At 53.9% G+C, this 26,063-nt stretch overlaps 6 protein-coding genes across 6 annotated transcripts; 4 read left to right on the top strand and 2 right to left on the bottom strand.

The window, feature by feature from the left end:
* Positions 1–9: 9 nt before the first annotated feature.
* On the top strand, positions 10–375 carry SODALDRAFT_265138 (ankyrin repeat protein; the record flags this gene model as incomplete). Its single annotated transcript, XM_028607477.1, has 1 exon — positions 10–375. A coding segment is annotated over one exon (366 nt), but the record flags the coding sequence as incomplete, so codon positions are not given.
* Positions 376–3,871: 3,496 nt separating this feature from the next.
* Positions 3,872–5,395, top strand: SODALDRAFT_340537 (hypothetical protein; the record flags this gene model as incomplete). The annotated part of the gene is made up of 4 exons (XM_028612960.1): positions 3,872–3,937; positions 4,046–4,871; positions 4,962–5,130; positions 5,212–5,395. 4 exons carry the CDS (start codon positions 3,872–3,874, stop codon positions 5,393–5,395), a joined length of 1,245 nt encoding a protein of 414 aa, XP_028464940.1.
* Positions 5,396–6,352: 957 nt separating this feature from the next.
* On the top strand, positions 6,353–6,931 carry SODALDRAFT_400834 (hypothetical protein; the record flags this gene model as incomplete). Its single annotated transcript, XM_028615328.1, has 1 exon — positions 6,353–6,931. The coding sequence occupies one exon, from the start codon at positions 6,353–6,355 to the stop codon at positions 6,929–6,931; it is 579 nt and encodes a 192-aa protein (XP_028464941.1).
* An 828-nt stretch (positions 6,932–7,759) lies between these two features.
* SODALDRAFT_334205 (multiple-like 3) lies at positions 7,760–9,328 on the bottom strand. The gene is made up of 2 exons (XM_028612147.1): positions 8,691–9,328; positions 7,760–8,542 (listed from the first exon to the last, which is right to left on the bottom strand). The coding sequence occupies exons 1-2, from the start codon at positions 8,984–8,986 to the stop codon at positions 7,783–7,785; spliced, it is 1,056 nt and encodes a 351-aa protein (XP_028464942.1). The 5' UTR covers positions 8,987–9,328; the 3' UTR covers positions 7,760–7,782.
* A 2,232-nt stretch (positions 9,329–11,560) lies between these two features.
* Positions 11,561–13,133, bottom strand: SODALDRAFT_280442 (RNA-binding domain-containing protein; the record flags this gene model as incomplete). Its single annotated transcript, XM_028608237.1, has 5 exons — positions 11,561–12,146; positions 12,219–12,485; positions 12,560–12,700; positions 12,775–12,882; positions 12,940–13,133. The coding sequence occupies 5 exons, from the start codon at positions 13,131–13,133 to the stop codon at positions 11,561–11,563; spliced, it is 1,296 nt and encodes a 431-aa protein (XP_028464943.1).
* Positions 13,134–18,885: 5,752 nt separating this feature from the next.
* On the top strand, positions 18,886–25,438 carry SODALDRAFT_297109 (ARM repeat-containing protein). The gene is made up of 3 exons (XM_028608815.1): positions 18,886–19,439; positions 19,524–19,570; positions 19,672–25,438. The coding sequence occupies exons 1-3, from the start codon at positions 19,272–19,274 to the stop codon at positions 25,115–25,117; spliced, it is 5,661 nt and encodes a 1,886-aa protein (XP_028464944.1). The 5' UTR covers positions 18,886–19,271; the 3' UTR covers positions 25,118–25,438.
* The last annotated feature ends 625 nt before the right edge of the window (positions 25,439–26,063 follow it).

Raw genomic sequence — 26,063 nt, forward strand, 5'->3', positions numbered from 1 at the left:
GCTCTTAACGGCCACCTCGAAGTGGTTAAGTTCCTGGCGGATAGGGGCGCCGATATTATAGTGGCTAACAACGATAGAAAGAAGCCTGTATTTTCTGCCGCTTTTAATAGCCACCTCGAGGTGGTCAAGTTCCTAGCGGACAAGGGCGCTAACATCATGGTGGCCGACAACTATGGATGGACGCCACTATTTATTGCCGCTCTTAAAGGCCACCCCGAAGTGGTCAAGTTGCTAGCGGCCGAGGGCGCCGACATTATGGCGGCCGACAAGGATGGATGGACGCCACTGTTTGCTGCCGCTATCAACGGCCACCTCGAAGTGGTTAAGTTTCTGGCGGACAAGGGCGCCGACATCACGGTGGCTAGTAATAATGGACGGACGCCACTGTTTGCTGCCTTATAAAGCGGCCACTTCGAGGTAGTCGAGTTGTTAGTGGATAAAGACGCCGATATAACGATGGCCGATAGCAATGGATAGACGCCACTGTTTGCCGCCGCTGCCAAAGGGCACCTCAAGGTAGTCAAATTCTTAGCAGACAAGGGCGCCGACATCACGGTGGCCGATAAGGATGGATAGACGCCAGTGTTTGCTACCGCTCTTAACGGCCACCTCGAAATAGTCTAGTTCATGGCCGATAAGGGCGCCGATATCACGGTGGCCGATAAGGGTAGATAGACGCCACTGTTTAGTGCTGCCAACGACGGTTAATCGAGGTGGTCAAGTTCCTGGCGGACAAGGGCGCCGATATCACGGTAGCTAGAAACGATGGATAGACTCCGGTACTCGCTGCTGCCCTCTAGGGCCACCTCGAATTGGTTAAGTTCCTGGTGGAGAAGGGCGCCGACGTCACTACTACTGGCAACGTTAGCGTGACGCCAGTTAACTCTGCCGCCTTCTAGGGCCACCTCAACGTGGTTAATTTCCTAGCGGACAGGGGCGCCGGCATCATAGTGGCCAATAACGATAGAACGACGCCCGTGATTTCTGCTACTCTCAACGGCCACCTCGCGGTGGTCAAGTTCCTGGTGGACAAGGGCGCCGATATCACGGTGACCGACAGCAATGGATGGACGCCGATGCTTGCTGCTGCTGCTAACGGTCACCTTAAGATTATTCGGGAACTCGAAACTGTACCCGGCAACGATTCAACCGGGACTGATCATCTTGGTCGTTCGGCGCTCTTTTTATCGGCCAGGTACGGATATGCTGACATGGTCGGACATCTTCTTTCCGACGACCGCGTTGACCCATCCAGCGTAGACTGGTGCGGCTCCACGCCCCTGTTCGCCGCCGTCGCCAACGGCCACTTTCGCGTTGTCGAACTTCTCGTCGCGCATCAGGCGCCTTCGCTCAATCGTACCTACTTTGGAAAGAGCCTTCTATAGTGGGCTCGACGCGGTGGCAATCTGGACGTCACTCAACTTCTGCTGCGACACGTGGACCAAATCGCTGATTGCGTTGGTAGCGACATACCATACGGTCATGTTTCCTTTAACGCAGCGCAGGCTTGGTGTGACGTATATACTCTCTGCATCACAAATGGATATAAATATGGCTGCAGCGAATATGTTTCATTTGCATTGTGCGGCGACTGTTTCCAAAGAGGATTCCGATACCAGAAACCGAGTCATTCTACGGTGGTTAAGGTGTCTAACGGCTGGAGGGATACAGTGGTGAAGCCAGGCTCTTAATACTTTAATCTGCCACTGAGGGGCTGATGGTTATGAAATTCAAACTTCGCACGCTTTGTATTTTATTTCTGGGCACTCAGATCTATTCAACTGAGGGACTGCCAACCTGGAGAATCTAGGCTGTAGCCAGCCTGCTGGACGTGACCCGGACCTCGGTGTGACTTAATGCTTCTGTCACAGCCGGATCAAGTTGAAGCCACCACGAGGCCAGCTGATAAGACTAGAGTCTTGACAAAAGGTGTCACACGATAGTGTCAAGCCATATAGAAGATAATGCTAGAACGTGGCGTTTAAATACAGGTGGCGCGAGATATCGTATTCGGAGTAGGTGGTTTATATTGGCGGTCCCATTAACCAAGCTTTTGTTATCCGCTGCGTTAAGATATTGTGCATGAGGTAGTTAACACTTAGAACATGCAGCGTCGGCTGCTTGTTAGGAGTTGATATCCCACCCTCAACAAATACGGCTGTGCTCGGACACGGCCCAGATCAAGACCACCTCTGTCTGTCCTGCATCATCATCATAAGTGCACTTCCCAGCGGACTACGGGCGAAGCTCCCTGATATGCAGGGAGCCTTAACGGCAATCTTAACCTCAAGCCCCGGAGGCTTACAAAAGAAATCCCGCCGGGGTTAAGCTGCCTTGATGCCCGCTTCGTAGCCGGGGAGCTGAAGTTGAGTATAGGGATCGGATCGCGTCAACCATATTGATGACTTCCTAGGAAGTCATCCTCAGTCGCACCAGATGCGGCGCATGGAGAGGCTAGCCGTTAATGATACCGTCATCGCAACAGCTCAATACGGTAGTGTTTACGGTGAAATTTATGCAAGTGTGGCTGGCTTGTGCATGCTCAGCCACGAACCAAGCTCAGGGCGGCTCAGGGTCGGCTCAGTCTAAAAGCAGCGGGGCTCCAGGACCCATCCAGTTCTAATGGGGCTCGGTAAAACCCATCTCTGGGGTTCCACGAAATAACTCCATGAGCTAGTCCCTTTTTGGAATTACCTCTTTCGAAATCAGTTTGGGCATGGTGCTTCGCCAGGCTAACCCCATAATCGCCTAGCCTCATCAAAATTGCCCTGTGAATACCAGGGCTAGGGAAAGGGGGGGGGGGGCGGGGGGTTCTTTTTTTTTTTATTCTTTTTTTTTAAAGGGAAGAAAACGGGAAATGGAAAAGCGAAAATGGGGGCAAACATGGAAATTAGGACGACTAGGGTCTCGTCCGGCTTGTTCCCTTTCCTTTCCCGGCCCCACCCGGTATAATCTCCAGCTGAGGATCTCTCCTTCAAACCCCCCTTTTCAATAAAATCCACAGGTTACCTTACTCTCTCGCTTTCCCGCCTCTTTTGTCTACCCATGAAGACTGGATCCTCTTCCCTGCCCCTCGTTGTTACCACGGAAAACATTGGCCACTTCCAAAGCTTCCAGAGCACGTGTTGATAAGGCTACGACGAATGGCTGGATGCTGGTCTCTTCGTTTAAATCATCAAATCCCCTTGCTGCAAGGTTGACGTGCTGAATGTCCTTACTCGTGGACCTGAACTATCTATCTTGCCACGCAAAGCCAGCTTGAAAACAAAAATGGAAACATGAATCTAGACACGACTCAGGGGGGTTCATTTTTCTCGGTTTTCTCTCGAATAATTCTTCCCCCCTGACTCTCTACCCCTGACCCCTGAGCTTTTCTGGACCCCTGTGACAACCACTTCTGGACCCTGAAATCTGTAAAACTACCCCGGCACGACATGTCGCTTATCGCAACCTGCTTCCGCTACCTAGGGTGGAATGAGTGGAATGAGTGGGATTAGGTCAAAGATTTCTGGCAATCTTTTTCACTGTTTTAAGTTTCCCGCCCCTTGGGCCATGTCTCCCTTGCTCCGGTCCTCTTCTCTTTCAGCTCCTGTGCCGTTCCCCTTCTCTCCTTTCCTTCGAGGAGCACCCGTCACCCGTTTATTACCTTCTTCCCCTCCTTGTTCTGGGTCCCTCACACGATACCAGTTCGTAATACTAGTACGGAGTAGAGCTAACAAACGGGACTGACTGGACTGGGCCCACGATCCCATTCTCCGTTCTTCTCTCTTTGTGCTGGAGTTCTCACTCTCATCTTCAACCACCATCCACCACCCACCCGCCATTCACCCCTTTCCTACCCCCAAACATGGCTACAGCTACAAGACACCGCATGTCGTTCTCGGCCACCTCTACCGCCACCATGGTGGTCGAGCAGCCTAAGCAGTTGCCCAAACAGGTAAGCGAGCAGCAAAAAGAGCATTACGTTCAATGTTCTTTGCAAGTGAGGAGGACAGGTCTATCTTCCGTTCAGGACTGGTAGCGCTAACACATATCCCACACACAGGCGACGCTCAAGGTCGAACACGACCAATTCCCAGACATCCAGACGATCCGCGACGCCATCCCAGCGCACTGCTTCGAATCGTCCCTCTGGACGGGCTTCTACTACGTCTTCCGCGACCTCACCATGGTGTCCGCCCTCGCCTGGGCCGCCCTGACCTACATCCCCGCCATCCCGGACCCCATCTACCGCACCGCCGCCTGGATCGCCTACGGCTACGTCCAAGGGCTCTTCTGCACGGGCGTGTGGATCCTGGGCCACGAGTGCGGCCACGGCTCCTTCTCCAAGTACCGCGCCGTCAACGACTTTGTCGGCTGGGCCCTGCACTCGTTCCTCCTCGTGCCCTTCTTCTCCTGGAAGTTCTCGCACCACCGCCACCACCGCTTCCACAACCACATCGAGAAGGACATGGTCTTCGCCCCGATGACCGTGGCCCGGAAGCAGGAGATTGAGCAGCAGAAGCAAAAGACCGAGGCCGCCCTCTCGACCCTCGACCTGCACGAAATGGTCGAGGATACCCCGCTCTCCCAGATGGCCAAGCTGCTCGCCCATCAGCTCTTCGGCTGGCAGTCCTACCTCTTCCTCAACGCCTCCGCCGGCAAGGGCAGTGCCCAGCGCGAGGCCAAGGGTCTCGATGCCTGGTTCCGCGTCAGCCACTTTGACCCTTTCAGTGCCGTTTTCCGTCCTTCGGAGGCCAAGTACATCTTTTACTCCGACGTCGGACTTGCTATTACCCTGGGTTGTCTCTACATGGCGGCGCAAGTCGTTGGTACTTCGACCGTCCTGCTTCTCTATGCCGTTCCTTACTTGTGGGTACACCACTGGCTGGGTATGTCTTTTCCTTTTTTTCTTCTTCTTTTATATATATATATATATATATAGATACCACGAACCACTGACTGACTCGACCTCTGCATAGTGGCCATCACCTACCTTCACCACACGCACCCCGACCTCCCCCACTACACCGAAGAGGGCTGGTCCTACGTAAAGGGCGCGCTTTCCACCGTCGACCGCGACTTTGGCTTCATCGGCAAGCACATCTTCCACGGCATCATCGAGAAGCACGTCGTCCACCACCTCTTCACGTACGTTACTTCCCCCCTTCAAAAAAAAATTATGAACCTTCTGCCTGTCCTTCTCATACTAACGTCGAAAAAAAAACCCAGGCGCATCCCCTTCTACCACGCCGACGAAGCCACCGAAGCCATCAAGCCCATCCTCGGCGACCGCTACACCCTGGACAACCGCAGCTTCCTGGGCCAGCTCTGGCAGGCCTTCACAACGCTGCGCTACGTCGAGCACGACCCTGCCCACCCCGGTGCTCTCCGGTGGGTCAAGACCAAGAAGTAACAGTTGAGGAAAGAAGAACGAAAACCGCTTCTACCAGCGAGGTGCCATGTCAAAAGCGCATTCCAGCTGCGTTGAAGAGCAAAAAGAAAGAAGAAAACGATAGAGAGTCACATAGAGGTCACCGACATGGATGTACATACCGCCCCTTATTTCTTGGAGGCAGTTTCTACCCTGTGCTTTTTCGGGCTCTTCGGTTCCCACTTGGACGGCATAGACCGGCGGCGGCGCTTTGTATTTTGCGAAAACCCGAAAGATAGAAAGTCCTCCTCTCGCGGGGTTTAGAGGGAGAGAAATGCATTAGAGGTACTGATACTACTAAATGATCTTTATGAGTGCAATGGTTCCTGGGATTCGCCATTTGTTTTAATCCGGAAAACAACTGTTAGGCGTCAAATGCGCATATCGTCCTCGTCACCTGCGGTTCTCATGATTCAGATAGTGGCCGGGACAGATCGTTGCTGCTTCAACGCACGAATACGGTCCTAGATGGACGACGGTCATTATTGCCCTACATCGTCCAGCGTTGAACCTTATATGTGCTTGTAGCCAAGCTATGCTTTCCTCTCTGGGTAGGCGTACTCCCTCATAACCTCACCACGTCCTACTTACACTCATGATTCTGCAGCAGTGAAGGCAGTGGTATCCCAGTCAATGTCTCTAGGCTGGATCATTAGTCCGGTCGCAAGACTCTCACGCCTTCTCCTCGGCAGATATCTGCTTCCACTGCGGTATCGGCTTCTTCAGAAGAGCCCAGCTGCCATGTAGGTTCTAACTTGTAACGAGTCTGCGCATCCAGACCAACCCAAGCAAGCAAGATATTCCCAGAGTGGCAGCCATCATCATCAACCGATTCAACAAACTTGATATTTTCCAAGCTCGCATCCGTCCAAGCACCGTCTCCTTCAAAACACGTCGGAGGAGGAAGTCGAATCCTGGTTCTATCGTGTAGACCACACAATGTACCCACACTACGACGTCGACGTCCAAGACGACGATCGCGGCGAGACGAACACCAGCGTCGAGACGAACAACGTCGAAACCACCGAAACCACCAACGGTGTCAACGGCGTCGAAGATGAGAACCATTTCGATAATCACATTATCGAGAACGACACTATCGAGAACGACACTATCCAGAACGACAACATTGAGAGCGACAACATCGACGACAACAACATCGACAACGACGACATCGACGACAACATCGAAAACGTAAACACCGTACGACATGCCAACACCCCCGTCAGCCTCGGACTCAGCCTGGACGACAGCAGGCTCTCCCTCGACAACACCCGCTACTTCGAGTGGGTGGCAGACTACATTAGGGACCTCTACGCCTGGGCCCACGACGCCTACCGCATCAGCACCCAGACCCATCGCATCTCCACGTCGCTCATCGAGACGGCGCAGCAGGGGCTCCTATACGAACACAGCGGCGCGCTCGCGCAGTCGCAGAGGAACCGCGTCTGCGCCGAGCATATCTTACGGGACTTGCTGGAAAGCCTCAGGCTTGACGCTTTGGCGGGTACGCTTTAGGTGCCGTTCGGCGAGGTCTTGATCGATTTGAAGGGCGGAAGGAGCAACACCACAGGGAGCTCTTATAGACAAGATGTCTTGAATAGTTTAGTGACTGACTACCTTACTTTATACTATGTTTTGCTCTGAATCATGTACCCAAGGTAGATTCTTCTGTGCTCTGACTGGTACATGCACATTCACGACCAATTGACTCCCTTTTCGCCCGGCGCCCCTTTTCCTTTTCTTAAAAGAACTCGAGATGAAGCAACTCCGTTATTATGTACAGTAACCCAACCACGAAGGCCAGAGGAAATGTCATGCCGTTCCGAAAGACACAGTTAAGCCTCGCCAAGTCGCAGCAGCTATCCGTATTCTGTACTTCATATTGACGCCGCAGTGTAGCCTCTCGTCGTTGCGCAAGCAGCAATGGAACGCCAAAAAAGAAGAAGAAAAAAAAAGGAAAAAAGGGGAAACGGAAACTGACCATTAACTCCTCTCCCCCTTTCCCCGTCCCAGGTCCTTTCATGGCTGGGGGATATAATACACCTGTCCCATAACCATGTAGTCTAGGTAGAGTCTCATCATACACGTAAAAATGCAGACACCCGTACTTTACAGTGTTCCCCCCCTTCTCTGCCTTGCTAAAACCTCCCCCAATTAAAAGCACGGCGAAAAAAACAAATCCGATCCCAAGCCAAAGCCGTACGCCATACCAACGTAGCCATCCGTTGCCCTATTCGTGTGCCCGTGAACCCTTTTTGTCTGGACCGAACGCACGCGCTGCCTATGCCGTGAGGAGCCAATGCTGAAACAAACACGAGAAGAAGGGGAAAAAAAAGAAGGAACCCCCCCGGCGGAACAAAACCACCCTATACACGCCGTGGCACGACACCCCGTTCTACCCGAGCCGTCTCGTTGATCAGAGGCATGCAGCCAAACAACTCCGCAAAGATATTCAGACACTTCGACCGGGCCACGAGATGACCAGGCTTCCCGCTGATGCTCATACGCGGCGCAAAGTTATGGTACTCCCGATGGCCGCGGACCAACAGGGGCCCCGTGCGGGTCAGCATGGACGCGACGTAGTTCATGCCAATGTCCTCGCAGTTGAGGTGGTCGTCGACGTGGGCCCGGATGGCTTTGGTGGCCTCGTCCTCGGCCAGCGTGTAGTAGTCCAGGAACTTGACGTGGGCGAAGGCCAGGTTCGTGATGATCATGGCGTACTCGTCCTTCTTCTTGTCGCACATGTCGTACCGCCAGTCGCCGCGGTCGTCGACCCAGGCGCAGCGCGGTAGGCCGCCCACCAGGCGGTCGCGGCCGAACTTGCGCCACGACTGGAAGACGAACTCGAGGTCCGACGGGTAGAAGAACACGTCGTCGTCCGAGAGCAGGATGGCCTGGGTCTGGAAGTCCGGGTCGGGCTTGAGCTTCTCGTTGAGGCTGTTGCGCGGTGAGCGGCGGTAACGGACGGGGACGCCGCGGTCTGACGTGAAATTGGCCGGCGGGGTCTCTTCGAGGTTGTTCCAGACCACGACGACCTCGTGGAGGGAGGGGACGTCCGGGGAGGAGAGGATTGTTGTCAGGGTCGTGTTGAGTTCTACCGGGCGACGATAGGTCTGAATCGCGATACTGTGTTGCGTGTGTGTATATACACACAGCTTGGTTAGCCACCTTATCTCGGCGCGGATGGTGAGAGGATTTGGTGAGGATCAGGCCAGAGGATCAAACACGCTGGGACAAAGAGAATAGTCGAAGAGGGGAAAAAAGGTAGACATACGTGAACTTGTCGTCGCGCAATTTGGCATATTTCGCCTCGGCCGCCTCCAAGAACTCGGCCACGCCAGCACGGTGTGTGTCCACGTTACAGAGAGGAATCTTGGGCGTCGGAGGAGCAGGTCGGGGGAACAAGTCGACCGTCTTCGAGTTACCACTGCCCTTGACAATCCACGGCAGATCCCAAGCGGGGGAGAAGCCAACAAGGAGGATGACGAAGCCGGCGATGGCGGTGAAGGCCAGGGCGAGCAAGGTCGCCCTACCCACGAGTCGTGGATTCCTCCCGGCGAGGAGATTCATGTATGTGTATTTGTATTTGGCCATGATGGGCCAGTGACAATCGGTCGTTTGTTGGGTTCGGCTCGTCGACTTGTCGGCTCGGGTTGGTCAGCGCGTGGGATGCAGCGGCTTGTCGGTCGCCCCCGCGAGGAGCAGCACGACGCAGCGCAACGGAGGGAAAGCAACAAGAACTGCGGCTCAGCGTAGCCTAGCACAGACAGGTAAGGTAATGGATTGGTAGAAGGGCCGGCCGGGAAGGACTTTAAACGTTGAAAATAGAGAGCTGACCAAGTTCGGGGATGTGTGAGCGGAGGGGAAAGGAGGACAAAAGAGGACAAAAATCGAGGACGACGAAGAATAGGGGAGGGAAGCGAAGCGAATGATGATGCTGACCATAGAATTGGATCGACCAAGACCAAGAAAAGCTTAATTAGGTCATACATAAGGTACTAAGGTACATAAGGCACTGATTGTACTTTGTGCTTTGTACCTACATCGCATCGCAGCAACACGATCGGGGCTAGAGGTACGTACCGTACCCTACGAAGCTACCTAGATGTACAAGTACTTCGTATAAAATCTCCGTCCCTTTCCCAGTCCGGATACCTACATCGTAATAGAGCCACTTCGGAACGCCCGGACAACCCGTCATCACATTCTGGACCTCTGCGAGAAAAGGACAAGTAAATTCTCGTCCGGAAGAAGGAGTGTCCAAGGTAATTACCTTACTCAACAAGCCTCTGCCAGGAATTTTCCCGCATACCTCCGCCGATTCACCGGAATGTAGCCCTGCCCCTCCCTATCCCATACGAGAGGGAAATTTCGGCGTCCTCGCACGAAATGTGACTCGTTCTGCCCTATGGTGGAACATCTAGCGGACACGTACAGAAGTTATCGGCCAAACACTCTACGTGGTACGGATACGAAAACAGTCCGGCACTATAACCGTCATCGTGCATGACGCCAATGGCATACTACACTACACTGCTGATAACGCCCTGCCCTGGCGTCCACGCGTCATCCTAGATAGAAAAACACGCACTCAGGTGCCGGAATGCCGCCCAATGATTCGTAACAAATACATGTACCCATCGACTGGGACGAGAAGAGAATTTCACTGTTGACTGTCACTAACACTGTACCTTAGCCCTAAGACATGTGGATTTCCCAATGGAATGATTATTCTCCAGCGTTTTTCAATCCAGAAGACTGGGGACGTTTGTGCCGTGCCCCTCGCCTGCATTTTAATTTGTAGATCGGGGACATACGGTATTGGCCCTGTCGAACCTGGGGCCTTGACGCTTTGGTCCATGTCCGTTTGCATCTTAGGGAGGAGGACTCGTAGGTGGCAAATGGGCTTCAGACCGGGCCAAGGCAACAAGCAACCAGGTAAACGGTGCGATGAGTGCCACTCCCTCTCTGGCTTAACTCCATGTCATATTTTTCTCGTATACGGGGCGAAAAGCACATGATAATGTCTCATTTTTTTGTCTCGTCCTGGGAAGGGAGAAGGAAAGGGAGGCGACATACCTAATACCGCATTCCCTCCCTGAAGACATCTGCCAGAGCATGTACACGAGGCACCTAGGTCAGGGCAGCTATAGCTATCTATGATGGACAGCCATCTCACTTACCGGCTTCGTATCTACCGTTGGCCGTGTATTACTATAATCCGTTACCCTTCTACGCACACTCCCTAAAAAGACGAAAGGCATGACAAGCACTAAAACACATATGCAGGCAACAAGGAGGAACCTCTAACGGCCTTCGGAAGTACTGCTAGCAGAGATGATGCATCACCAGAAGTAGTCATGTGCAAGAGTGTGCAAATAATTACCTGTTATCAAGCAGCTCCAGGCAAATATGCCAAGGACCCGAAACCACAGTCTAGGCCGCATGTCTGCGATGCTATGCTGCCGTCCATGTCGGCGTCGTGGAAGCGTTAAGATGTTTTACACATAACCTAGGGCATCATGTTAGAAGACCTAGGGTTATTAGCACATCATGATCCCGAGGAGACAACCTTCTCCTTCACTTCGTCAAGAAAAAGTTGTGTGACCACAGGACATGCATAAGGGATACAAGACATGCAAAAACACCGGGCAGATGACAACGTGAAAACATGGGTAAAAAGAACGTGGAATTCACCAAACTAAAACTAAGAAAAAGAACCAAAAGCAAGGCGACCGAACCACGCCAGCGCACGCAAGCAGAACAGCAAGCAAGCAAACTGACTTTTCCTTAAGAAATCGAGTCGTGATGGGGTTGGCCATGCCTTCTGTTCATGGTCGAGTCCCTCGTCGTCATTGGTTGCGGGCAAACGAACAAAAGAAAATAGCGAGAGCATTGAGTAGAGCGTCGTATCCTCGTCGAGTCGGGTATGGGGATGACATGGCAGCCTGGTTTGACTGCCAGGCTAGTAACAGCCCTCGGGGGCTCACAGCGTTGGTACACATTTGTACACATTCACCTTCCCCCGACAGCCAAGCAGCATGCCTTCATCTCCTTTCGCGTTCAGGTTTGTTCGCTCACTACGAAAAGGCCCATCCACCGGCGATTAGCTTGACTTCCACACGTAGCGGAGGGGGCCAAGGGTTAACGAACAAACGGACGAACCTGCGTTGGGGCACCAGCGCCAGGAGGAGGAGGCGGGCCGCCGGGACCAGGAGGTCCACCGAAGGGCGGGCCATATCCACCAGGAGCAGCCCCCGGTCCGCCGGGACCGGCGGGTCCAAAGTAGTGCGGCGGAGGAGGCGCGGGCCGGTACGGTGTACCCACGCCCGAGTTATTCTGCGACCGACCCCAGCTGAGCCGGACGCGCGAGTTGCCAATCGGGTATCCCTGCATCTGGTTGATCGCCATCTCGGCCGCGTGACGATGGACGAACTGAACGAAGCCGCAGCCCTTGCCAGGAGGGATCTTGACGTAGGTGATTTCACCGAAGCCCTGGAAGAAGCTTCGAAGCTCATCCTCGGTGACGTACCCCGAAAGGCCGCCGACGAAGACCGTGGTGTTGTTGGGATCAGTGAACTGGTTCATCTGCTGCTGGAACGGCGCGGCGCCGTATCCCTGACCACCGAAGGCAGGACCGGGCGGGACGCCATAAAACCCCTGCTGATGGGGATGCATGGCAGGGGGCATCTGAGGGCCGTGGGGGCCACCATACGGGCCGCCATGGTTCCTGTCCGTGTCGTCAGTCATCGGTCAAGTTATCCACGTCGTAAGGGGCCAAGGAGCCCAGGAAGCAACATACCGGTTCTTAGGCGTGGCCGTCGAAATCCGCATAGGGCGATTTCCGCAGTAAACTCCCTGCATTTCTACGAGCGCCCGCTGCTGATCCGACTCGTCCGTGAAGCGAACGAAGCCATAGCCGCGGGACTGACCAGTGACCGCATCGGTCATGATCTTAGCAGACTTGCAAGACGGGAACCGCGACTGGAAAAGCGACACGAGGACAAACTCGTTCACTTCGGGGCCGAGGTCGCCGACAAAGATGGAGTACTCGGGACCGCGATCGTCACTAACGCTACATCAGAACGATTTCTTCAGCAGGGGAAAAACAAAATATAAGGAAAAGAAGGGGAAAAAACTTACCGGCGATCATTGATACCACCACCAGAAGCCCAGTTAAGCTTGAACATGCGAGCCGAGTTGGGAACCGGGTTGCCGTTCAGGGTAAGAGCCTTGGAGGCGGCTTCGGTGGTGGAGAACTCGACGAAGCAGTAGCCGGCATTCCTTCAACACATAGTTAGTAGCCGCCAAAAGAATAAAAGCAATGAACAGAATGTTGCTCATGCTTGTTGACTTACCCCGAGTTCTTGTCGCGAATGACCTTCACATTGACATTCTCGCCCGCGGCGCTCAAAAATACGCCCTTGATGAAGTTCTCGTCCATCCAAGGCTCCAGTTCACCCATCCTGGCATTTAGTTAGCAGGGAACCTGCGGATGTCCAGGTTTCGGCGAAGATTCTCACCAGAGTGTCGTCTTGTTGCCCTCCGAAGGAGTGCCAGAAGACGGGATGTTGGCAGCAGCCATCTCTGCGTTGACATTACCGGGAGCATATCCAGGCATGGGACCCGGCGCGGCAGATCCATAAGCATCTCCGGCACCATTGGCACCATTGGCACCGGGCTGGGGGCCGTTGTTATAAGCAGTCATACCATCCATAGTGGCAAGTGGCGATATCGCGTGTTGGGGATGATTTGAAATGTCAACTCTGTTCGAGAAAGTAAGAGTGGTTCTGTGGAAGAAAGCGACGTTGCTAAACGGTCGTAGGAAGGGCCGTTAAGGTAGAAGTCGTATCGTTATCTAACACGGCAATGGTTAGCATTGTCGGAGAACAATGGCAGGACCAGGTGATGAACGAGGGTAGTCACAAGAAGCGCAAGGCTGGGAAAGATCAGCCGGGTGGTATGGTCAGCTTACCGTTACAGTGGTTGCGAAGCGGGAATGAAGAGGGACTTGGGCTGGAAAATCGCACACCGACCAATATCCAGAACCCAAACCGAGACTCCGAAACGAGCAAGTGGCAAAGACGAAATCTCTTGACGCCGGCACGCCGCGGTGGAAACAGATATCGGAATAGTCTCGATAACGGAAGTGCGAGCGAAATGCGAAAGAGTTGTCGAGGAAGGACTTGAGAAAAAGGCTCCAATTACGACTTTTAGTTCCTCAAACACCTCAAAGACTTGCGCCGGAAACCGGAAATCAAAGGATATCAAGATTACGGTCGAAGGGACACCGGGAAAATGATCCGAGATATTCCTAACCTGCATCAAACATGTTAGCAACTTGTCTGTCTTCCATTTTGACAAGATGACTGCATCGCGTGTGTCCCAAGAATGCTAGTGCCGCAAACAGTCAGCCATCGCCCCAGAATGCGATGGTGAGCTGGGTGGATGTGTAAGCCAAAGCCATTCGGAGGGCTGGTCGCAGTTAAAAATCCTGGCCTCCCATATGCGATTGTGAACGTTGATCCGTGATAATTTTCGCCAATTGCAGGGGCCACGACGGCACCACAAAACAGAAATTGCGTTCTGCCAGGTAGAACTGTCTCGTCTCGACATCGGGCTTGTCAACAGCACGGCAACCCCACGTACTCGACACCACGTTGTTCTGGTGAGGCCTCGGGTTTGCTCGATATGCTTGCTGTCGTTAACAGCAGATGGCGAGTGCAGTCGAGGAAGTATTTGATGGACTATGTGCCAGAAGAGAATTCAAATAGCCAATTCCAGCAGGCGCTTAGTTCGGTGGGAGAGTCGGCATGATGCACTGTTGGGTGGCAGTGGCATGGATGAGGGCTCAAGTCATCGGTTTGAAGCGCGGGAGTCGTGGGACCATCAACTAATGATGTTCTCGGTGGTCTTGGCTGAGAATTGAACTCGCGTTCGCGGAAGACAAATATGTAGACCCGTCCAAATGATGTCGGGACCGGCAATTGGGTTGTAAATGCCGTGGCGCCCACATTTGGTTCCAGGGAATTGATAGGTTGGGGAGGGTTCTGGCCAATGACCCAGCCAAAAGGACGCCATGAAGAGGAACGTCATAGTACCCGGCGCCGCAACCAGGGACAATGAGCACCAAGGCGTGCGTAGCAGCACTTCTTGGGACGGAACGCGATGGCGGGAGGCAGTAGAGGGGCGAGGGCGGGGGCGAGGGAAACTTACTTTTGGGCGCCACCTGAGAAAAACACTCGACTAAGCTCGAAAAAACGAGGAGAGGATTCGGGTGCAATCGGGTAAGGGGAAAGGAAGGCGTCTGGGTAATTGTTGTGGAGAGAAGGGGACGAAGTTTCGGTTTCTCTATCAAAATCAAGGCCGAGGACAGATGAGAATATGACAGTACGGGAACTTGTCGAAGTTGCAGTAAGGGAGTAGTCTGTTGTAGAAGAAAAACGCGGCTCGGAGGAGGCGGGTGACGTCGAATTGACGAGCAGACTCTTTGGTGCCGATGCGCAACGACGGAAGAAGTCGAAGGTCGAAGTCGAGGTCGAGGTCGAGGTCCAAGGTCAAAGGTCGACAAGGTAACGGATGCGACTAGGTAGGAAGGCGAGCTGACTCTTCGCTGTTGCGAAACAAGCGAGGCAGAAAAAGTATGAAAAGAATCAATTCTTTTCTCTTGAGCAGAGGACTGAAAAAGAGTCGGGTTGCGAGGAAAACGCAGACTGCCAGCCGGACAATGGCAGGAGAGAGCAAAGCAGCAGCAGCAGTAAGCACTTGGAAAGCGCAACCAAAAGAAACTCAGAAAGCCCTTTCTCCCAAAGGAGTGCGGAGAGAATGGAGGAAGGCGAAGGGTGGATATTCACTCTTGGAAGAGAAAAAAAGGAAAACGGTTGGTCAACAGGAGGGGGGGGAAAGAGGAAGAAAAAAAAAGAACAAGAGGAGGGGAGGGGGGAAAAGGAAAAAAAAAAAAAAGAAGAAAGACACGAGCGAAAGTGAGAGAGGACCGGTTTCTCTCGACGAACGGGACGAACTGTGGATTCGGGATGGGATGGTGGAGATGGATGGTGGTAAAGGTAGAATGGGCGAGAGACTTTTTCTCTCTTTCTTTCTTTCCTTTTTTTGCTTCTTTTTCTTCCCTTCCTTCCCCCTTCGTCTCGTCATCACTACTTTTCCGAGCTGGAGCTAAGACGGTACCTTCCACCTTAGAGTTGCTCAGTATTAATTTGAAGTACTTTTCTATTGCTGAAATGGAAGAATGACCAATGAATACGCAGCCTGTCACGGGACGCGCTATTCTATTTTACTATTGGTACCTTGTATTAGCAAAGAAGCGAGGCACTATAAGGCCCTAAGAGTACCTATGTACATATGGACGTGTTGTGGTGCTGGACACGGTTAGGATATACCTCCTAAGACTCGAAACTTTCTTTTCGGACTGTGTGGATTAATATGTTGGCTGATGTTGTGGGTTTGATTTTCAAAGAAGTACACAGTACGCGGGTGTGAAGGAAAGGTAACGGTGTGTGTGTATGAAGTAATTACGGAGTATGACTAGCGTATGCGAAGTACTTGCACTTTGTATACCCGTTGTTTACCTAGCTGGAGCTCTAAGGAGACTTGGGAAAGACCTTGTTGAAGCACGTTGTCTGGGCATAATTTACGATGTACTTCGTATTTTTATTATATTACCTAGTCTCGGACAACGGTCCTGTCTTGACGCTTGACTCGATCGTTGCAGTTGCAGTACCCAAAGTACTTTTGTTAAACAATGGCTGTACGTTTTTCAATCGCTGCCACTCGATACCTTATTACCATACCAGTTTCCCCGTCAAAATAGTTCACCAAGCCCGATGTTGGGAGAAAGACTACATTGAGAGTGTCCTTGTTGTACGAAATCTCTGGGTAGGTATTTCCAGGGAAACAGATTCGCTACGAGGTACCGGGCAGCCGGCTGTAAATTCGTAATGTATGGTGACGAAACCGGGGGAGTCAACTTAGAAAGGTGTGTCCCGAGAGGAGGCATGAGGCCAATGGTTGCATGCTTTCTGGGTTTGATCGCCCCATCCTGCCCTGCCAAGCACCTTACTCCACTCTATTTTGCCCTGGGAAGCTGGGAAGCTGGGAAGCTCCTCATCGTTGTTCACCTCGGTACCTATCCAACTTCGTAATCGCAAATCTGTCGCTCCTGCAACAGTTGTCCTCGCAACGGCAAGTCGTTCAAACAGCCCGACAAGATGTACTGTTGCAAATCACGATGCTGCAATCTCAAGCCATATAAACTACCGATGCCATGTACGCTGGGCTTTTGGGAGTCGAGCATTCGATCTGGGTCAGGAAGCACAAAGTAATACGGAGTAAATCTCAAGAGCTGACATGAGACAAGCCCGTCCCGCTTCGTTGCTTTTTCGCCACGTGATATCCTCGTGGGCAATGGCTGAGCCCTCTGTTTGTGGTCTTGTTCGGGGTCGCCGGCAAAGGATAGGTGCCTGTGTTTGTTTCGAGTTGAAGGCAGGTGTAAACGACGCTCTTAGGGGCTTTGATATCCGGACAAGAGGCTGAGGATAGGCGGGCGGGTTGTTAAATTAAATGAGCAGTCGATCTTGACCTTCTCTTTAGACGGAGTTGCTTCAAGATGTAGGAAACGGTCTCCCCTCTCGCCGCAACGAGATATTGGCCGTGCTTCGAGGTGATAAAGCGAGAAAATGCTGCACTCGTTTCAGCTTCCCTGAGGGAACATGCATGACTTGAGCCCGGTCGCACAAGGCGCCCCTAATAGTGGGTGATCTTCCCTCTGAGGCTCATGTCCTCACTGGTGCAAACAACGTCGCCGAATCTTAAGGGAAGAGGTTTTGCTGTTCTTGACCTTGGACTGGCAGCCCTACTGAGCACGGGAGGGGAGGAGAGTACATGCAATTAGGCTTTGACAGGCGGTGCATTTTCAACTCACCGCCACAGCATCCAGCATCGACACAAATAAGGGGGAGTGAGCTCAGGGATTGCCCACGCCCAACCACCATGGCTCAATGCAAGTAAAATAGACCAGGTGACATGCATGTGTTGGGGTAGATCTGACCTTGGCTTTCCAGTTAGCAACGGTACGGTGTAGGTGGTCTGATTCTGGAGGTAGGTATGCCAAAATCGTATACTACCACGGGAATGACGGGGAAGAGACGAGGGGAGGGCGAATGTTGTCTTCCTTCAGTCGAGAGTCGACCGCTCTACCTAATCAATTGCTAAATGCAGGGAGCCGAGCCCCATTCTTGCTTGCTACCTTATTTATTAAAGGCTCCGCCGATCCAGGCAACTGGACAATTTTGTTCGTTTGGAGTTCCCGGTGTCAATGCACGCTCCTCCAGCGCCGTTCTAATGCGTTTGATGACCCGTTTATGAGTCCGTTGAATAACAAACGGAGTGATCAGTAAGTGATCACCGAAACACATGTCTCACCCACATATTTCAACCGAGATGAAAGTTCCGAAGTGGCGTTCTGTGGGCTGAAAATTTGACGGGCTTTTGAAACCATGAAATGCCAGGCTCGACGGCTTTTACTCCGTAGATCTGGGGGTAGATGAGACAGTGGTTCAGACTCCGACAATCCCTTCCCCTAGCTACTCCCCATGGATAATCATGACTTGTTCGGCTTCATCGATTTCCGTTCAGTCTTCCGAAGACCAGCGGTGATGTCAGCGGCCTTGGGACCTGAAAGATGGCGTCTGTTAGGGGATGCCATTCATATCTCGACGTTTGTCCACAGTCCCCCGCTCCAGACATCAAGTCAATAGTCCTTAAGTAACAAACACCATCACGGTTGCCTTACGCAGTAGTCTATTGTATCGACTGAATACCAGTGGAAAAGGCACCACGTTTGCTCAATTGATACCAGTGATCCAGCCTACCTTTCCCATTCATCAGACGCCGGGATTCGTACTGAGTAACAGATACTCAGGGTGCACCCAGCACGGACGCTAAGGCAGGCTATGGACGACCCTGACTCGTGTGAACCAGAACCAGGTAGTGGGACGTAGATGGGGACGCCTAGCTCGGGTTTTCCTTTTCCCTTTTTTTTTTTTTTTTTTTTGGTTTTCGAGAGGGGGGGAGGTTTCTCTCTTTTGCCTTTTCCTTCCTTTGCTGCTTGCGACAGCGAGCGTTTTCCCTCGGCCTATTACCCGTGCCACGCCCGACTTATTTTGGCGGCTTATGGCTGGTGAGTTCCAAACGAACCAAAATAAGTGGGACGTGGCACGGGTACGGCGTATTACCTAATTATCTGGACGAAGGAAAACTCCCTTAGAAAGGATTGAAGTTCAGGGTGCAGTGGAAGACAGACTCGACTCCACTATAAAACAACTCCAACCTTTCCCTGGGGTTTGATGAGTCAGCATCAATTACCTAAGTGACGTGACCTTGTTGCTGACTACTATCTCCCATGTGAACGACCACGAGGCAAACCCCCTCCTTGGACAGACATCACCATCAGTCCGAAATTCCATTGACTTTCACCCCCAGATTTCTTCTCACTTTGTCCTTATCTGCCAGTCACACTGAAAGGCCTCGTTGGTCTGCTGATCTCACGATTCATGAATGACCCTACTCCCCCCTCATACTCCTCCTTTCTCAATCTCATTTCCTCGTCTCCCATCTCTACTTCCTCTTGAATCTATCTATAGTTTACTATCACCGGCATAATCTACCCTCGTTATCTATCAGAACGAATCCCGTCAAGTCCTGGAATATCTACCGTCTTCTCTCTCGACTTCCAGAAGCCGTTTTTCGTGTATCGTCTAGACAGCGTTCCTCCTCCTGTCATATCTTCGCTCTACACCCCAACCCGACCTGAACACTCGCTAGAACCTCGGGTGGCACTATGGCCGCCCAATCCACGATGGAGCGGGAACTCCAACTGGTTGATCGAGCCATTGACAAGATTCTCAAGGTGTCTGGCGACGAGTCTCAGCTCCAGAATGTCTTGCACGTCTATCTCGCTCCGTTTCTCGCAAAGGCCGGCAGTCCGCATCAACAAGTGCGGGATAAGGTCCGTACTATCTCTGATGCATCAGTCCATTCTTGGCATCTTTGCGCAAGCTGTTGCTAATACTTGTTCGCATTCGTCTAACAGGTCATCAAATTCTCCCGTACCATTGAGACATTCATCCTTCCCACAGAGTGAGTTCCCTTTTCCCGTTCATGATAACCCTCTCATGTCCCCTAACAATGCAATGCGCCTATGGATATTGAGCGCATATATGCTAATAGCCTGGCAACAGATTCCCCCTTCCTGCTCAGGCTCTGATCAAACAGTATAAGAGCACTGAATCTCCAATTATCCAGCTCGTCAGTTCCAAGTTCATGACCTATGCCATTGACCGTGCCGACGACTACGATCGCCGCCCTCTTGCCCCTATCATCCTCAATGGTATCTCCTCTGTCAAGTCTGGGACGCCCAGTACGACCATCTTCAAGGTCCTGTTACGCGTCCTTGATTCCATCATCATTCCACCCCGCGGATCCTCCGAGGAAGCTGGTTTCCGAGACACACTTGGCTTATCCGATGGCAAAGACGCTTCCTGGGTTGCCGAACGATTCGGCGAGCTTCTTCTTCTGAAGCTTCCTAGTCTCAGACAGCCCGATCCTCTGCGACCATCTGATGTCGTTGCCGAGATTGGTCCCATGAATACATCATTGAACACCGCCGATCTCAGCTTCTTTGCGCCTGAATGGACCGGTCGAAATTGGTCCGCCCCATACGACAATTTACCAACTTTAAGACACAAGATCGCCCAACTACTCACCAGTGCGGCTTTCCAAGACCGAGAGAAGATTATCCCTGCCGTCCTTGCCGCCGGAAATAGCGACAGCCGGATCTCCGAGCTCGGTAGCGACATGCTCAGGCGGACTACCATTTCCTTCGAAGATGTCGACCTCGCGAAAGACCTCTTCAAGGCCCACTCGACCCTGTCTGCTCCATATCGCACAAAAATTCTGGAATTGCTTTCCAAGTCCGCCGTCTCCACCACCATGGAGACAGAGATTGCTGCCGTCGTGAAGCTCGATCTTGTCGACGACTCCGGCCCTCTCCTGCCGGGATCGGACCTCGAGCGCGTCAAGCTGCATCGCGCCCTCTTCGCCTACCTCAACTTCGCCTCGAGGTTGGCAAGATCCCAGGGTCGTTTCTCCGTAGGCTCGTCCCTGAGCTTCTCCGTCATGGAATACATCGAGAACCAGGGCTGGCCGTGCCCCCATCCGCCGAACCAGCAAAATGGCCACGCCAGCGCCAAAACCAGGGCCATTAGCTCCTCCATCGCCTCCGCGGACCAGGAACTCCGAGGAATGGCCTACGAGCTTGTGGGTAGTCTTACCGCAGCAGATAAGATCCGTGTCGAGGACGCCTTTTCGATTTCAGAGTGGCTGCTGCAGTCCCTAAGCCGGGACACCACCCCTGACGTCGGTATGCGCATCGAATCCGCCATCGGCGAGCTGGTGCGCTTTTTCGAACCTAAGCAGTTCGACTTGGACCCCAAGTTGGCGGTTCTGCCCAATGTCCTGTACCGGTACTTTGTTTTGCCCAGCCCGCCCGCTTTTCGCAGTCTCAAGCTCGTGACCGTGAAGTGGGCCAACCGCTCTATGCCCTTCTCCCAGTGGAAAGCCCGCTTTCTCGACATCCTGGCCGTCGCCGGCACGCCCGGCGAGAAGAGCGATGTAGTGGAGGAAGGAAAACGCGGCCTCGACCCCTGGACATACAGGGACAGTGTTCTCCCCGAGATCCCGGACTGGGCCGAGTTAATCTATCCTTTCTTTTACGAGGACGCCGAGAAGCACTTTACCTCTCCGGGCGCGAGCAGTGCCCCTGGCTCCGCCCCTGTCGAAGAAGAAGAAGAAGTGACTTTGCGAAATTTTACAGGCGAAAGGATCAACGCCCTGCCCGTTGCGCTGCGGTTCGTGAGGGATATGATGTTCGTCGACGCTCTCGCCGACTTCAAGAAGAATCCACACTGGGCCTCTCAGATGGAGGTTGCCATCAACCACAACATCACGATGCGACGCAGACTTCAATCGAGCCTCCGATGCAACAGCGAGAAGCCCCTCCACCTGGTTCTCCAAGCCTGCCTCCGGGGCGCCGTCTCCCGAGACACCCGCGACCTGGACTCGGTCGTCGAGCAGTGCCTCCGTTACCTCGTTGATATCGCTTCCGTTAGCCCTGAAAAGTTTATTGGCCACATCGCAACACAAAGCGTTTTGCTCTTCGATCTTTGCGCCTCAAATTCCAAAGAGATTCGCGTCCTGGCGGCCAAGGCGTTCGGCATATTCGCAGGCCATCCCGCAATGGCTTGGGAGGCCGTCACGTCACCTGAGACTCCCGCCGATGCCACCCACGTCAAGCAGCTGCGTGCCATTCTGGAGACCATGAAGGCCCGTATCTCGCAGTGGGAGACGGCCGTCGGAGCGGAGGCGAACGCGGTGGAGGGTGCTATTCTGGCTTATGCTCATCTCTTCTCCCGCATTCAGTATTACGGTAGAGGATATCAGCTCTCGACGCTTCCCTTTGTCTTGCCGGCTGGGCTTCTCCTTGGCCAAGGCAAAAGCCTCGCTATGCGCGACGTGGCTCTCGAAGCTTTCGCTGAGCTTTGGTGTGCCCGCGTGCACGACGCCATTCCGCGTGAAGGCACAGATTTCCATCCCCGCGCGGTGATCGACTCTCTGAAGGAGCTCGCGGAACGCGGCAACGAAAAGGCCATCTTCGCTCTCGGCCGTCTCGCCATGGCGCTTGACGACCCATCCGACGGGGCAAAGGAGACGAGCGGTGATGGACTCGTCAACCCGGAGGATCAGGGGGGTGACCACATCGACTCCATCCTCCGGATCCTCTTCAATCTCGGGAAAAAAAGAGAAACCGAGATCCAGTTCGGCGTCGGAGAAGCCATCACGGCGGCCATCGCACGCTTCGGTTCGGAAGAAGTCTTGCTCCATGTGAACGTCGACGAGGATAAGACTCTCTGGACCGGTGGAGCGCGAGACCACCGGATCACACTTGTCCTCGACAAGCTTTTCCTGGATTGCAAAGACACAGCGCCGTCCCGTATCAAGGCCGCGGGCATCTGGCTTTTCTGCCTTGTCCAGCACGCCGGTCGCCATCCCAGCGTCCAGTCACGGCTCCGCGAGGCGCAGGTAGCTTTCATGCGACTCCTGTACGCCAGAGACGAGCTGGTCCAGGAGACCGCATCTCGTGGGTTATCGCTGGTGCACGAGCGGGGCGATCAACAGCTGCGCGAGGACCTCGCCCGCGACCTCGTCTCGTCTTTTACGGGGTCGAAAGTGCAGCTCAAGGTCGGTGAAGACACGGAGCTATTTGACCCCGGCGCCCTGCCCACGGGCGAGGGGAAGTCTGTCACCTCGTATAAGGATATCGTCGCTCTTGCGAACGAAGTCGGCGACCAGAGCTTGGTGTACAAGTTTATGTCTCTGGCGACCAACGCGGCCACTTGGTCCGCTCGGTCTGCCTTTGGACGTTTCGGCCTCAGCAATATCCTCTCCGACTCTCCGCAGGACCCTAGGATCTACCCGAAGCTCTTCCGCTACCGTTTTGACCCCAACCCCAACGTCCGACGCTCGATGGGTGACATCTGGAAGGCATTGGTTAAGGACCCCAATCGCGTTATCGAGGAGCACTTCGACGCCATCATGGATGAACTGCTTCGCAGCATCGTGGGCAAGGAATGGCGAAGCCGGGAGGCGAGCTGTCGTGCCATCGCAGAACTCATTGGGGGCCAACCTTTCGAGAAGTACGACACCTACTACGGGCAGATTTGGTCTTCTGCGCTCAAGGTCCTCGACGACGTGAAGGAGTCTGTCCGTAGCGCCGCGCTCAGGCTCTGTATGAACCTCGTGAATAACATCGTTCGCCTGCTAGAGGGTGGAGGCTCGGCCACGTTCATCTATCCCATGCTGCGGGCGGCTCTCCGGTTCCTCATGTCGCCCAACGGAGTGGAGAGCAGCGCTGCCGAAGTCAAGGCGTTTTCGCTGGGCGCCCTACTCGACGTGGCGAAGAAAGGTGGCAAGACGCTGAAGCCTGTCGTGGCTGAAATGATCGTCTGCCTCCTGGGGCTGCACAGCACGGTCGAGCCCGACCAGATCAACTACGCGTACCAGAGGCTGCAGGAGGATAAGCGTGGCGAGCTCGACAAACTGCGGGCGTCGTTCGTCAACCAATCGCCCATCAGCGAGGCGGTCGACAACCTGCTTCGCCAGCTTGACGGTGAGATCATGGCGGACCTGGCTCCCCAGATCGAAGAGACGATCAAGAGCGCCGTCGGAATGCAGACCAAGATCGCCTGCGCCCGCCTCTTGGTCGACCTCGTGCTCCGACACCGCGAGGTGATGGAGCCGTATTCGGCCTCGTTCCTACGCTTGATGGAGAAACACGCGCTGGAACGGAACGACGAGGTGAGCAAGGCGTACGCCAAGGCGACGGCTTACATCATGCGGGTGGCGCCTGATCCGGCCAAGGATCGGTTCTTCGACAAGTTTATCGATTTATACTTTACGCACGAGGACGACGCGCGACGGCAAAAGGTCGCGGATGCCATCTTGGCGTTCTCCAAGGCGTCCCCCGACGCGTTCAACAAATACGAGGCCCGGCTTTTGCCCCTCGCGTATTTCGGATCGCGCGACACGGACGAGTGGGTGAGAAAGGCGTTTGAGACGGTTTGGGAGTCGCATGCCGGGAACAGCCGTACGGTGGCTCGATACGCACCCGATATCGCGGTCTTCGTGGGGCGAGGCCTCCAGGCGCCTCGCTGGGTCCTTCAGCATACGGCGGCGTTCACGATCGCTTCGATGGTTTCCGCGCTAGTGACCGCCAGCGATATCACCGACGGTCAGATCAGCAAGGAGAATTTGCACCTTGTCTGGCCTTTACTGGACAAGGCGCTGGCACTCAAGCCGTTCAGCGGCAAGGAGAAAGTGCTGGCCGCCCTGCCCGAGTTCGTGGCCAAGGGACGCAGGCTGTGGATGGAGGATGGAGGCGTGGCCAAGCAGATGCACAAGGTGGCGTTACGCGAGGCCAAGCGCAACAACGAGGTGTACCGACCCCACGCGTTCGAGGCGCTGTGGCGCTTTGCAGCGGCTCGGGAGGATCTTGACATGCTGGACGACGTCTTCTCGGTCGTCCAGCCTCACCTGGACGAGCTCGTCGAGGACGACCGTATGGACACGGACTCGGGGGAGGAGGCGGCGGCCAAGGGCCTCGAAGCCGTGGCGCGGGGCTACCAACGCGCGGCGCTCAAGGCCAACGCGCCGGGCGTGCTCGAGAAGATTATCAACCTCCTCAAGCCGTACCTTTCGCACGCCCGTTTCGCCGTGATCAAGCGGGAGGTCTGGTACGCCTGCGTCCGGGACATCATGCGCGAGGTCGGCGCACCGGAGAGAACGGGTCAGGTCCAGGTTCAGCCCACACAGGGCGCGTCGGCGGCGTTTTACCTCCTCAGCTTGGACCCGGACCTTGTGGACGTTGGCACGGAGACGCAGCGCAAGACGCGGGCGGAGGCCATTGGCGCGCTCTTGGCGGCGAAGGGTCGTGGCGTTTTCGGACCTCCTCCCCAGGGTCCGGAGAAGGAACAGCTTAGCGGCATGGTGCGGGGTGCGCTTGAGAGGGAGCGGTCTGTGGAAGTTCAGGCCCAGTTGCGGTCGATTCTTGAAGAGATGGTGAAGTGTTAGGGCTCGGGTGTAACGTGTTGACTCGAGACATATTTGTGTGCTCTCTTGCTTCTCTTGCCATGCCAGCGGTCTGGCTTTCCTTTCTATCGATTCCATCCGGTATATTGCTCTATGCACAACACACATCACCTTTTATGGTTGTTGTCTAGAGAGCACAACCAGGACTCGCCTCTACTTGCTTGCCATCACTATTCGCTACCACCACTGCCATCAGAGCCTATGAGACGCATAGATTATGTGGGCAGTATGTCAGTACTCGGGAGCGCCTGTATTGTAATGAACGCCACGAATATGATAGAGTCAAAGAAACATGATTATGCGTAACGTGTAGGCTGATACGAGTGTCGCGTCGTGTAGAATGTAATGTCGTAGCCAGAGTGAAGTCAGATCTTGGGCTCCTGGAACACGAAGTACTACGAAGACATGGTGGAGAGGATTATGTAATCATCCCGACCGGATAAAATGTTCCCGGTTCCCGTCATTTCACAACAAAGCCAGCACAGGAAGTGGGGTTAGCGTTGGGGTTGCTGGTGATTAGGTACGTACCCCAAGCAGCCCCGCGGTTGCGTCACAGGACTGGACGCCTTCCGGGCATCACCACCAAAAAAGAAACTCAACCTACACCTACACCTACACCTACACCTACAACGTTGCCAACCGCCGTCCCGCCGTAACTACGCAGTCCTTTCGTGTGGTCTCCGTTATCCATCAGACATCTATTTAAAGCACGTTACACGTCAATACTTTCTCACCTATTTATCTTGTTTGCTGCGTCTTTCCTCGTCCCGACCGGCTGCAAGCAAACGTGCCTTGAGGGTGTGTGGGGCGAGAAGGCAAGAGGGCAGACCGCGAGAGGATACGACCATATGGGGAGGAACCTTCAAGGCTTAGGATTTTCTTGAATTTGTCTAACTAATCAGTCTCGACGCTCCGCCACGGGACAGCG

This window comes from Sodiomyces alkalinus, assembly GCF_003711515.1.
Source record: "Sodiomyces alkalinus F11 unplaced genomic scaffold SODALscaffold_7, whole genome shotgun sequence".
Lineage (NCBI taxonomy): Eukaryota > Fungi > Ascomycota > Sordariomycetes > Glomerellales > Plectosphaerellaceae > Sodiomyces > Sodiomyces alkalinus.

Coding starts and splice junctions, on each gene's coding strand:
- SODALDRAFT_334205 (XM_028612147.1), bottom strand. CDS start 8,986: ATGAATCTCCTCGCCGGGAGGAATCCACGACTCGTGGGTAGGGCGACC. Junction 8,543..8,690: donor TTGCGCGACGACAAGTTCAC/GTATGTCTACCT, acceptor CACGCAACACAG/TATCGCGATTCAGACCTATC.
- SODALDRAFT_297109 (XM_028608815.1), top strand. CDS start 19,272: ATGGCCGCCCAATCCACGATGGAGCGGGAACTCCAACTGGTTGATCGA. Junction 19,440..19,523: donor ATCAACAAGTGCGGGATAAG/GTCCGTACTATC, acceptor TTCGTCTAACAG/GTCATCAAATTCTCCCGTAC. Junction 19,571..19,671: donor ACATTCATCCTTCCCACAGA/GTGAGTTCCCTT, acceptor GCCTGGCAACAG/ATTCCCCCTTCCTGCTCAGG.